General features: G+C 39.2%; 1 protein-coding gene across 1 annotated transcript in view; it reads right to left on the reverse strand.

The window, feature by feature from the left end:
• pkd1a (polycystic kidney disease 1a) overlaps positions 1–13,581 on the reverse strand; it is a 103,125-nt gene that overhangs the window by 43,334 nt on the left and 46,210 nt on the right. The window contains 12 exon segments of the mRNA XM_038271915.1: positions 66–263; positions 1,677–4,288; positions 5,676–5,806; positions 6,399–6,484; positions 6,486–6,575; positions 7,007–7,138; positions 7,222–7,701; positions 7,848–8,195; positions 8,283–8,542; positions 10,113–10,257; positions 10,344–10,465; positions 12,069–12,286. Of these exon segments, the coding sequence (XP_038127843.1) occupies positions 66–263; positions 1,677–4,288; positions 5,676–5,806; positions 6,399–6,484; positions 6,486–6,575; positions 7,007–7,138; positions 7,222–7,701; positions 7,848–8,195; positions 8,283–8,542; positions 10,113–10,257; positions 10,344–10,465; positions 12,069–12,286 (4,822 nt within the window).

Here is a 13,581-nt window from a genome sequence, read left to right on the forward strand (position 1 = left end):
GTCGTTCATCTTGTTCTGACACTGATGTTAAAATCTGAGAATATTAAATGTGTGAACAATCAAACCTCTTTCCCTTTCACAAAATGGACTTTTAAGTGAGGCATGTCAAACGTCCACAAGAAATCAACAGGTTCCCCCTTCTTGATGTCAGCAGTATATATCCTCTTCTCTCCAACAGGGATGGCTGGTTGGATTCCCTGGATTGAAAGCCCACTCACTGGCTCCATCACCACAATCTGGACGTTCGTTTTTTTACAGTCGATCTGGTTTGTCATGAAAAAAAAATACATAATTTTAAAGTTATTAAGTGTATAGTGCAGTTTGAATGACAAAGAAAGGAAAAGATGGAAAAAAATCATGAGCAAAAAAGAAATAAAGACAGGAAAGGAGAGTGGAGGAAAAAAATAAGAAAGGAAAAAATAAAAATTAAAGAAGGTAATAAAGGACAAAATATTTTTCTATCCTCTGATGCTGTTTTTCTATACTTATCCAAACCTTGAAAGGGACTAAAAACAATTCTTATAAATTTTAGACTTATATATTTTAGTCTGGTTATAACAAATTATAAGGACGTAACCTTGTATTTAATGTAACAGTTAACCTGATTATATTGTTCACACTCATGGGGAAATCCAGGTATTAGAGTAATTATAATATTTTTACATGAACCCCAGCTTGAACAAACATAAGGTGTGACTGCAGATCAAGAATAACGTGTCTGAAAATTAAGACGTTTCCAGATGCTTTTCACCATCTTGTATGGCAGTAAAAGCAGTTTATAAAGTCGAAAAAGCAATGCCTTTTTCTTCATCTCTTTCACAACAAAGTCGACTAAAAAATACATCAAAATATGTTACTAGCAAAATAACAGGTCCTTTAAAAACAAAAAAAAGGTAAATGAAGAACACAAAGCCAGCAAAAAATAGAGGGGACTGGATTCAGGACGCTGTAAAGTAAAGTAAAGACGTTTTAAGTATATTTGCTCTTAACCTGTTAACTGTAATGACCCGACCGCAGGCTGCATGTGGCGTACCCAAATTTGCAGCATCATCCTACCACAATAAAGCTACTGTCCACTATTAAAGGGCTTTATATGGCAGGCTAGAGCCTACCAAGATCTAGAGAACAGCAACTGAATTAAGTTATGTTTTTTTTAGGCGTTTATAAATCATTTAATTGATTGTAGTGTGGACAGTTGACAGGTGAATTTGAGCAGGCAAACACAGTGATCTTCCAAATAAATAAGTATTTCTACCTTTCAAATAAGATAATTAGACATCTTATTGAGATAACAAATCATTTTTTCTTACTTAAGTATACATCTTCATATCCCATTGGATAATCAAGGCAAAATACATTTATTTTATATAAAATGTTGACATTGTAGAGAGATAGGTATGTCAACGATGTATGTAAGAACTTGAGGATGTCAAGGGCAACCTTTAACTTTATATATATGTATCACATGGAAACAGGGGAAGAGTTCTTGTTACTCTTCTTTAAAGTATGTAGATTTGTGAAAACATTTAATAAACCATAACATTTAAATTTACTGCAGGGAAATGCATGAGACTGAATTCCTAACATTAATTGTACTATTGGACTGATGTATACTCTGACAATCAAAATGAAACAATATAGGTATATTTTAATAAACCAGTCTGTGTTTATCTTACCTTGTTGCATCCCATCAGATTCATCATGTAGGTGCCTGCCCTGCTGAAGTTCTGAGTGAAGTTTTTGTTTGCCTGAAGGTAGATCGTTTTCCCGTTGTCGATGCTGAGGGTTAAGTTGACGTCCGTAGCTCCAATCACATAGGGGGTGAACACCACATTTTCGTTAACTGCTACCAGCTTCTTACTCACCTTCAGTTCCAATGCTTTAATCGCATCCTGAAAAATGAACTTCCTTGAAATGGATTCACTGCTAATGTTATTGGTGGCATTGAGCGTGACGGTGGCAGTTTTTGGCTCAGTAAAATCCACAAAGATTTTCTTTCCTGATTTAGTTTTTCCTTCCACCAGCCATGTCCACCTCACATCAGTTCCCATCTTCACCTTCCCCTCAAAAGAGACGTTAGCTCCGGTTTTCACATAAAGCTGATCCTCTTCATTGGGTCCTGAGAAACTTAACCCAGAAATCATATCTTGCACGTGGATGGTATTCGTTACGTTTGCTGAGCTCAAATTATTGAAGACAGTTACAGAAACTTGTTTTAGGCCTGGACTATTGAAGGTGTAGGTCAATGACGGCTTGGTCCACTGTAGATTTCTTCCATCCACAGACCACTGATACTGCAGATCTGAACCTTTCGTGATCTCTACTGTCAGGTTTGTTGAAGCTTCAGTGGCAACTGGGTTATTGCTGATTTTTAGGAAAACATCTGCTGGTGGTTCAAAGAAATTGATGGTTTTGTTGACCACAAGGTGACCCAGGAGGTTCTCTGCTCGTAGAGAGATGTCGCAGGGTCCTGGCTTTGGGATGTTCAGCTCCACATTCTTCCCACTTGCATTAAATGAGCTGTCAGGATCAAGTTCTGTGACAATGCTCCAACTAAATGTCATGTTTGTGCCCTCCTTCAATCCTGCTTGAAGGCGGAGACCACTGTTTGTTTCATGGCAACAGCTTTCCAGTGCAGCGGTTCTGCCCTCTTTCTCTTTCAAAATCTGCAGACCCTCCAGCCTTCGTTGGACAAACAAGGAGATACTTGCTTGGGCTGTTCCCACGTCATTCTCTGCTATTACAATGATGTTAAAGGTGCCAATGGAGCGAAAGGTGTAGAACATGGTGTGATTTCCTAGGATTGAGGTGCAGCGGTCACACAGAATCCAAAAATATCGTACACCATCTCCCTCCTCCTTGTAGGCCTCAAAGTGGACTGAATCATTAAGAGGGACATTTACCAAACTAGAGTTGACCCTCAGTCTTAGGATCGGTGCAAGCACAATAATCTGTAGAGCAGTCTCGTTATGACTAACACTGTTGTCAGCTTGAAGTCTAATGTTATACTTCCCAGAGATGTTGTAGGAATGGAGGACACGTTTACCTCTAAGCACACTTCCATCTCCAAAACTCCAGGTGTAAATGACATCGGAGGCCAAGGAAGAAGTTGTGAAAGCGTATGGAGCACCCCGTGACAAGTTATTGTAATTTGTCCCATTGTGATGAATCAAGATTGGTCCAACTGGTGCTAGAATGTCAATAACAGCACTGGCGTTATTGGCAGAGATGTTGTTGAAGACATAAACAGTTACCAGATAATGACCTGGCTTTTTATACTTTGTCACAACATTTCCAGAGCCATGGATGAGGAATGGACTTTCCTCTCTACCAAAGTCCCACCGATAGCTGTAGTTGAACTCAGGCTCAGCAGTCACTCTGAAATATATTTCTTCTCCAACGGTATAGTGGGATTTATCAGGGATGAAGCTGATGTTTGTCAAAGACGGCTGCACACACACCCAGTTGAAGAAATTAGCTTTAGTGGCTTTGTTGACTCCACTTGAAAGGAGCAGAGAGAGGTGGTAGTTCCCACTGGACTGGTAGGTGTGCGAGACCATGGGGTTGCCTTGAAAAGTTTCATTGGGGCTACCATCCCCAAAACTCCACTGATAATAGTGAATTGTTGCATTACCAGAGACCTGTGCATGAAAGACCACTTTGGTCCGCTCTTGGACACATCCTGCAGGCTCCATCCTTATGACTTGTAAAACATACACATGAACCGGAAGGATTGTCCAACCGGAGCTCACCGCATTCTTGGCCGTCACGTTTACTGTGTAATTGCCCTCTTTGATGTAGCTGTGCGACATCTGAGGTTCAGATGTGGTGTATATGGTGCCGTCCCCCATTGAGAACGTCCAGGTGATGTTGTTACCAGAACCCAGGTGCGCCCTAACAGTAGTGCGGCTTTGGAGTTCTGTGGGAGATGAGCTTTGAGCAGTGAGGTCTTCGATCTCCTCGTACACAAATATCTCTGCACAGGCTGATGTGAAACTGATGGTGTTGTTTACTGATACACAGACGTTGAAGACGCCACTCTCTGAGAATGTATGCTCCACACGGCGGCCTTGTTGGAGGGCGGAGCCGTCCCCAAAGTTCCAGTCGTAGTGAATGCCATACGGTGAGGGCAGAGGATGGGCCTCAAATTCAGCCAACTTTGTTGCGAGCAGAAACTGCGGCTCTGTTTGTATGTCAACACGAGTCAGGATGCTGTAAACACTCATGTTGATGCTCTGGCTGATGTTCTCATAGCGATTGGATACTGACACCAGTGCTGTGTAAATACCTGAAACAAACAGGGCAATAAAAAATAGTAAACTTAATGTTTTCTGTATGGTATCTGTTGGTTTATTCTTATCATCAAGATTTTTTGACATAAACATTGTTAAAATTGACAAATTAACACAGATATAAACAGAATTTATATTTCTTATTTACAAATAAGTAGCAAAAAGAAAGAAACAACAGTTCCATGTAAAGTGAACTGGATTGGATCTGATATCAAATCATTCATTCCGAACCAGCTGATTAGTCATCATCGTAGCCAATATCCGACCAAGGCATCAGGTTGGTTCATCTCTAGTTTTTTTTAAAAGAGAACTGCAAAAACAAACTGCCTGATTGAACTTTTTGTTATCCCAACTTTTAAAAGTTAACAAAAAAATATGTTCTAGAAAGTTTTTATCTGCTTTGAGGAATTAAGCCATTCATACTGCTGTCTACCAAAACATCCTAAAGGCGAATGTCCACCCAACCGTTCTTGATTTTAAGCTAAATCCAACTTGGCCTCTGCAGCAGCACAACACCAAGTCTACCTCCAAAAGGCTGATGAAAAACAGAGTAAAAGACCTTGTAAGGGCCTTATAGTATGACCTTAACAAAGCTAATCATACTGGAAAACCCTTAAATTTGTCTAAACAATAACAATCCTGCAAAGATGATGCTGTAAGAGACTTACTGCATATTATTGATCAAGTCATTTCAGATGCTGCTGCTAAGGGTGACCCAACCAGTTATTTTGTTTAAGGTGCAATAATTTTTCTATACAGGGAAAACCTTTACTCAAAACTCCATTTTGCATTCATTTGCAATGTCTTTGATAAATACTTAAGTTTGTTTCATGGTCTTAAAAACCTTAAAGTGACAAACATGCAAAAAAAAAAAAAAAAAATCAGAAAGAGGCAAAAAGTTTTTACATCACTGTGATTAATACCAATTGAAGTCATTTTAATGTCATCCGTTACTGAATTGAAAAAAATCACAACTTGGATTAAAATTGTTGTTTCAATATATAATAAAGAATTATATCTATTGAAATCCTTACTGAACCTTTATAACATATAGCTTTTATGAGTTTTATGGTTTCCAAATTATCCTGTTTTTTTTTTCACGCATTATTTAAATGTTTTGATGCCATCAAACAGAATACCAGTAAATATTCTAACCAAGGGGAAAAAACTGATTAGTTTCTTTATACCTTGTGTAATCTGAAGAACATTTTCTTTTGAATTTGCAAATTGAATTACTTAGTAAAAATGATTAACAAAAGAAAAAATGATAATAATATATTTCTTCCAACAAAATAGAAAGTAAATCGTTTACTTCAAACCCTGGCCCAGACTTCAGCTCTAGTTGCATTTGCTTATCTGACAGGTTCAAGAAAGAGGCCATACCTGGCTGAGAGTAGATATAGGTGATGTTTTTGCTCAAGAGGATTTGATTAGGGGAGGCTGGACAAAGGAGAGAAGGAGAATATGGAGGCTTTGACTCAAATTCCTCATATCCGCCATCACCAAAAGACCATCTGCAGAGGAAAAGACATGATGAAAGGTCAAAAAGGAAGATATCAACCTTTTCACACTGATTGATGCTGTAAACTCCAAGAGACAGTTTGTGTACAAAACATTATACATAGTGGACTGGAAAATGTGAATCTCCTCAACCAATAAGATCAATGGAGGGTTTGGAGAACAATCAATTCAGAACTTGAAGGCTCTTTAGAGAAGAAAGAAATAAGCATAGAGTAAGAGAAAGATTGCTAAACTGAAGGAAGGTTAGAAAAGGTTGAAAAGAGTAAAACAAATGGGGGAAAGGACAAGTTCTGGAGAAACAGTTGCACAGAGGAAAATCCTTGTCAGCAATCTTTCCTGACCACATAGTTATAAATTCAAGGCTTCGACTGCTGTGGTGCTATTATGGCACACAGGAAGCTTAAAGCCGAGAAAAGAATGGAAATAGAAAAACAGAATTGGGAAATGACAACTTCTTCACTTCATTAATTAAAAAAAATAGTTAACAACAAAAAAACATAAAAAAGACGATGATTACAGGCATGTTTCAAAAGTTGTATATCATCAATTTAATGACCACATGCCCGCTTCTCCAACGGATCCTACCGGAACGTGGCTGGCACCGACATGTCCACGACGACGGAGGTGGTGAGAGTCTGATTGGACCCCTGAGGGACCACATCTGGTACCCCCCTTCACTGTGAGGTTGGCCATTGGCTGCAGTCGGTCCACAGTTATGTTGAAATGTTTCACCAGTGTGCTGACATGGTTCGTTGCTGTCACCTGGAAGAGATGCAGGAGAGTTCCAGAGAACTTTTCAGTCTGGTGTCACTTCCAGCTCTAAAATTACAAGATTCTGATAAAAAAGGAAAATATAATTTTCTAGCATAATATGTTAAACAACATTAAGGAGCTTTAACTAAAACATTTAGACATTAGAATAGTCTGGTAGATCAAGGGTACCAAAAGTTATTTTTTTATTGGCCCACTTTCGCATCATCATGTCTTTGAAAGGACATGCTTCGGTGGTGCAGTGGTTATAGGCTATAAATTTACTATTTATTTTGAAGTTTAGCCATTTTACACAGTTTAAAAAAATGTGCCGTTGCTTTTTGATATGATAAGCCTTTTTGGCTCCTCAGGCCTGGAGAAATTTGATTTGAGCAGCAGGCCTTGAGTTTTACCAGTGTGATGCACATGCAACAAAAACTCACGGTGAGCTTGTAGATGGCAGCATTCTGGTAGATCACGTTGAGGACACTGTTGAAGTAAGTGAAGTAGGGCTTATCGTCCACAGTCCATTTGAATGTTGGATTAGACCCTTTAACCACTGAAGCAGTATAGCTCTGAAAGAAAGGGAGGAGGACACTGTCACTTAAATCATATATGGTCAATCAGCACAACAGGCGGCCAAGAACCACAAACTTACCACCACTGACTCCATCAGGACCCTGTGTTCTGGGTCTGGCTTCACCACCAGTCCTTCAAGTGGTTCTTCAAGGTGAACAACCACAGTCAGGCTTGATTCGGTCACATTATTATGAGCCTCCAGCTCTACCTTCACTGGACCGCTCTTTTCCTCTCTTTTCAGACTCAGATCTAACACTGCATACATGAAATGCTGTGAGACCTTAACCTCTGACCCAGGGCTCCACCCAGGCTGACAGACAGTTTGACTGGAAAATAATTCAGTCGGGCATTCTGACTGGAAGGTCACACTATGATTGGTGCCTAGACGAGATACCCTCGTCTCATATTGAGAATGAACGCGGAGAACAAGCCGGGTGTTGTTTGGCTGCATGTAGAGGGTGCCATTGTTTGGAGGGTGGAGGATCGTCAAACCCAGGGGAGGTACTATTTGGAGTGGACACGATGCTGAAGAAGGGTAGGATGGCTCAGTGGAGGAAACCTGAAGCAAGAAAGAATCATTTTCTGACAATAAATCAAACCTGAACAAGCTAAACCTCTAAGGCCACACATTTCTAAGTGGCCTCTCTATGCGCGAATCATCTGTAAGATACATGCAGGGAAATTATATGTAAATCGATGACTTACCAGCAGGCTGTAGAGTCCAGGCTGGGGTAGACCGACAGACAGCTGCGCTCCCTGAAGCCGGGTCTCATTTTGTCCAACATAGAGCACTCTGATCAAGCATGTTTCTTCCTCCAGCCAGCCTCCCTTACCATTCTTCACAAAATTTTCCACGTTCAGATCTGAGAAATCTACCAACTCTCTGGTGCTGTTCATCCAGAACCACTCCGATAAGTTCAGGGCTAAAACAGGCTGTCGCCACAACGACTGTGGGGAAGACTGACACTGAAGAAGAGATGATGGGCCACTGTCATGTTGAAGAGCGATAACATCACCAGGGAACACCATGATGTCCTCCAGCTGGTCTTGTATCTGCAACCATATCCACACATTAATCTAACAAAGAAAATACAAAGAAAAGTCAAACCGAGCTTAAAGGCAAAAGCAGGTCCTTCTCACCAATACATGTCCTGGCCCTGCTGGGAGACTGAACACTATTTCATTCGTTAAGGTGTATTTAGGCCTTGATGCCCCAGGTGGCAGATTGTGACCAGGCGTGCAGTTAGTACAGGAAGTTGAGTGGCATGGATCTGACAAGGCCAGGCAACGACCCTTGAAGGGACACCATTGCTCTGCTGGGGGGCATGATGGAGGATCTTTGGTCAACGTGTGACTGGGGACACAGACAGCAACTGGAGAGCAAGCCGAACCCCTGCAACCTGAGACAGAAAACAGATGTGACTGCTGATAGAGACAGTTTAAAAACTTATCTTGTCAGCCACTGCATATCAGATTGATTTTCTGACCAGATACATGGAAATAAGGTCACGATAACAACCTTTCTATGAAAGGTGTTACTGTGGGTAGAAGACTCAAGAGGAGTTATTATCAGAACCTGAGAGATGCTAAAAAAAGTCTAAGTAAAACTTTCTAAATACTCTGCAGGAACAGAGATATTTGTTTTTGATGCAACAAGAACAAGGATAAAATTTTGCTTTGCCTCCAAATATTAAACTTTATGAGAATCTCAGCTGCTGAACTAATGGATGTCACACCCACAAAAGAAAGCACAACGCCAACACAGTAGCTGAGGGGATTAATAAGGAGGAAGAGGAGTGCAAAACGCATTATATTACTGAGAATCATCATGCGAATGTTCATATTTTCTTATATACTAATTCTGTGCCAGCTGATCCTCAAAACACCCTTCACATGATTGATCAATGTATACTGTAGATTATTGTATAGACCAGGGGTCACCGACTATTTTAAGGCTGAGGGCTACTTTATGGGTACTGAGTCATAGGACGGGCTACCAATACTTACCTATGAACTAGAGGAGTCGGCGTTCACCTAAACTTCATAGATAATAAAGATATTTCTATTGTTTCTTTTCCTGGTTAATTTGCTTTTAGATATTCTCATTATGAAATCCATATAAATCCTCAAATGTTCTAATTTATTGATACGATAAAATGCTTCATAAATGCTTCAAAATAAGAGCTTCAGTAAAAAAATAACATTTCAGATTTAGTCCACTGGTGAATTGTTCTGTTTTCAAAAGATGCTGAGGGCACCCCATGTTGTCCTTGAGGGCCCCTTGGTGCCCACGGGCACCACGTTGGTGACCCCTGGTATAGACCTTTGAAGAATTAAATGTACAGATCTGACATCAGGTGAAATTATCTTCCTACTTAACTACACTCATCATACTAATGTTTCTGGAAATGATGCAAGAAAGAAGTTCTGCCTAGACGTGCCAAGAACAAATAACATCAACCACAGGGCTGGAGGAGAAAGAAAAAAACTGTTTTGCTTCTTTTGGACTATATAACAAGCTTAAGCATAAAAGCTTTAAGAAGCTATTTAAAACAAAAATCTCAGCTGTTTAATTAGTCATCTTAAACAGAGAAATAGACTTTGATGGAAGCAGATAATTTCACCATTTCACACTAACAGCAGCAGGTATTCAATTGAGTGTATCAATGTATATATATATATATATATATATATATATATATATATATATATATATATATATATATATATATACAGTGAGGAAAATAAGTATTACAACACCCTGCTTTTTTGCAATTTCTCTATGTTTTATCGGTTTTATCTCCATTCACGGACTTTCTTCTTGTTCTTTTACCCAACATCTTTTGACAGGGAGGGTCAGTATAAATGAATATGTGTGTAAGTGGAGGTGTTGGCTCAGGTGGTCTATGTTCATGTGTGATCTGTAACCCCTGCTGTTTACAAGTTGATCTACTGGGTAGCATGACTCACTAGGTAGCAGCAGGTGTTGGCCGGGGCATTTGGGTCTGTAGGTCTGGAATCTGATGTGGACTTGTGAGCTCAGGTTCCTGGTGACAAACTCCAAAGAGGACAGACGACCTGCCTGAACAAAGCTCATTGCAGGAAACAACAGCATCTGAGAGTGTGAAGAAAGAGAAAAAAGAAATGTGAAAAAGTGTGACAAAACCATGAATAAATAAACAAGAATAAATCATTCGTTACCTCTATGGCATGGCTGGGAGGTTGTGGAACAGTGAGGAGAGTAGATGATAAAGGATGCATCGGACTTTGGGAAGAAAAGACTGCCATGCCCAACATGTACACTCCGGCATCTGGAACACGCACTAAAGAGGGAAAAATCGAGTGCAAACATTAATTTATCATGCAACAGGATGCGGTATTGTGCCATGCATGTGCTCTGCAGACAGAGAGAGCAACCTTTAGAATTAGGGGTGGAGTATCCAGTTTAAAAAATATAAAGCATAATTGCTCTGCAAGTGCTTAGCTGTAGCTATAGCTGATCGTGAAACGTATTACTGGATCAATCAGCTTGCATGTTAAGTGGAGATATGAATGTCCTAACATGAAAGAAAGGACAAAATGAATAGCAGATTTAATTAGCAAAGACACAACACACACACAAAAAAAGATTTGGTGGCAACAGAGAATAAAAAAGTTACTAAGTCCACTTATGAAAACTCCTTGTGAGAACCCTGGATACAGGACAAAACTGGACATGGGGATGCAAACATCCAAAGGACTGCAAATATTAGACAGCAGGTTTCAAAACGAGTTTTCAAATGTCAGTGATGTCTTAAAGTGACAGAGTCAGCTGTTTTAAAGTAGAGGAACAAGCCTGCTCTCCTCCCTTCTTTTATCTGCTCCTCACTAAACCTGAGCCCATCAACCCACCTAAGCTAGGAGACCTTTGAATGGCAGCATGAGATCAAGGAAACAGGAAATTGAAATATTAATGTTGGATATTTCAGTGATATTATTGAGTAGATTTAGGCCACTTCTTTCTATTTTTCCTTAATCACAATGAGTCAAACCATCCCCTTGGGCTTAACTGCTATGGCCATGGGTCTGAGCTGGAATGCCAGTAAAAGTCAGTTCAATGGGACAAACAAAAGGAAACCAAGTAAGCACTGAAGCAGGGAATAGGAGAAATAACTAAAGAGGACATAAATGCACACATGAATAGCTGCCACAGCACCACTAAATGTAAACACAGCAGTAACAACTTGTTTAAGCTTTTTTTCATTAGACTTTCCCATTGTCATAGCTCTGACACAAAATAATTGTCCACCACAACTCCTAGCTTGAGCATTACAATTCTTCAAATGACCCTTAGATGGGATAAAACTATATATAAATGAATCTATTAAACTTAAAATGTAACTGAAGAAAATACCAAAGATGAAAATAAACATGCATTACAAGCCAAAACGGCATATTTAGACTTTTAGAAAAAAATCTTTATTTTTACCAATTTCTGAAATCATTCAAGTCTAGATGCACAAAGCACACCGCAGTTTGTTAGGTTATTATTTATCAAATAAATATGTCACTGTGCCTACCTATTGACAATGTTAATGACAGTCAACAGTGCAGAGCTGGAATCTACTGTCTTGGTAACTACTTCAGGACCAATGGATTCTAAGAAAAACAAGTGGATGGCTACACTTCAGAAAGCTGAATCAAATTCCTCATACAAGAACTAATCTATACAAATTGTGCTCCAATTATAAGAGAAGTGTTCAGAAATGGCGACCCAGACAGAGATTGATTAGATGTCATATTAAGGGTGCAAGCACAATTTGAATCTTGGTAAAATTAATAAAAAAATCAAGCCAGCATATAGAGGTTGTGGTGAACTGGAGAAAATTAGCATTTGTATTGAGTGTGTCTCTTTTGAATATGTTTGGTAATTGTCTGTAAGCATACCTTGAGGATTGTATTGGCAGACATAAGCCCTTTTCGAGTCACAGAGGTGTGAGCTGGTCTGACCGTTCTGATCGAACGACACACACACGTTTCCAGGAGAGATCGATGAGTGGGGCTGCTGGCCCTCTTCACCCTCCTGAGCTGCTGACCCGTTAACCCAGCGTAGCTTCCCTGGTGAGTTAACATCACTCAAGCCCAGCCAAATGCCTCGTTCCCTGCTGCAAAAAAACATCACCAATAAAAAAAAAAAGTTTAAACCGAAATGCATAGAGAATTGAGCTTGCTTTCTTGTTCACAATACAGCAAAAGTAGACTTAAAAACTTCATTAAAAATCGATTGTGCAAGAGGCTTTAATTTATTTCTCAACTTGCTCAAAATTCAATGATTACTGTCAGAAAAAATACAACATTGTAATTGGTAATTAAGAGGATAGAACTGGGCAACAGTTAAATAAAGAACCTTGCAATCTCCTGAATAAATTTTAAATTTTTATGTTGTGAGGTGCCTACACAGCTTGATGAACACCCCACTCTCCTTTCCCGAACCACAACACAGATGAGCAAAAGGAAATTAACCTTTCTTTGACTATTGTGCAACAATATAAGATAATAATTTAGAAAAAACAGGCTTATCGAAAAGTGTCATATCACTAATAAAAATGTCTTATATAAGCAGGGGGTGGGTGGGTAGTGGAAGAGGAGACAGAGGACAGGCATTTTTTTATTATTTACTCAAAACGAAGAGAGCAGGGCCTCCTGGTGGGATGTTTAGCTCTTAATGCAGCTGTGCTTTCACAGATGTCTTTCTTACAAAGTTCTTTAAACCAAACAGCAAACACTTTCCTCAGGAATATTCCATCCCACAAACCAAAGCCAGTCCAGAGCTTAACTCTTTACTCAAATGCACAGTTGATAGAGTTTACAACCCGGACCTTTCATTGGGCTAATCTTTATACATAGAACATAATGCAGGAAATAACAATAGCAGATTATATGAGAGGAAAAAGAGAGTCTTAACACAACCAAATGATAACGAGAATAACAACAAGACGTAACTTTTATAAAAAATAAGAAAATATTTATCCCAACTTAACTGGACCCTGCAATTAGGACCATATTCTTAGGAAATCCAATTTCAATTTAACTTACAGGCCTGATTACTGACAGACCTGTAGAATCGAAAATATCTTCAATTGAACCTGCTTGGCAGCAGGAAGTAGTAGAAAATAAAAAATAAAATCAAGCTTATCATAAATATGTTTTTCTTTCTCAGGCCACACTGACTGCAGTGTGTATAGAGAGGGTAGGATCCTGGTGTCTGCAATCAGTTCTATGATAATTATTTGAGATTTATGAAGTTTCATTTAAAATTTATTAAGACTGACACAAAGCTGCTTTAGAAATTATGAAATAAAAAAATGCTATAGTATTTGCCAGCAAATACTATAGGTGTGGCATGACTTTTTTATTTACATCTAATTATTTCAGTCTTGCAAATGAAGAATACCTTCAA

The sequence above is a fragment of the Cyprinodon tularosa genome, unplaced genomic scaffold (genome assembly GCF_016077235.1).
Source record: "Cyprinodon tularosa strain WSP-4 unplaced genomic scaffold, ASM1607723v1 ctg81, whole genome shotgun sequence".
Classification (NCBI taxonomy): domain Eukaryota; kingdom Metazoa; phylum Chordata; class Actinopteri; order Cyprinodontiformes; family Cyprinodontidae; genus Cyprinodon; species Cyprinodon tularosa.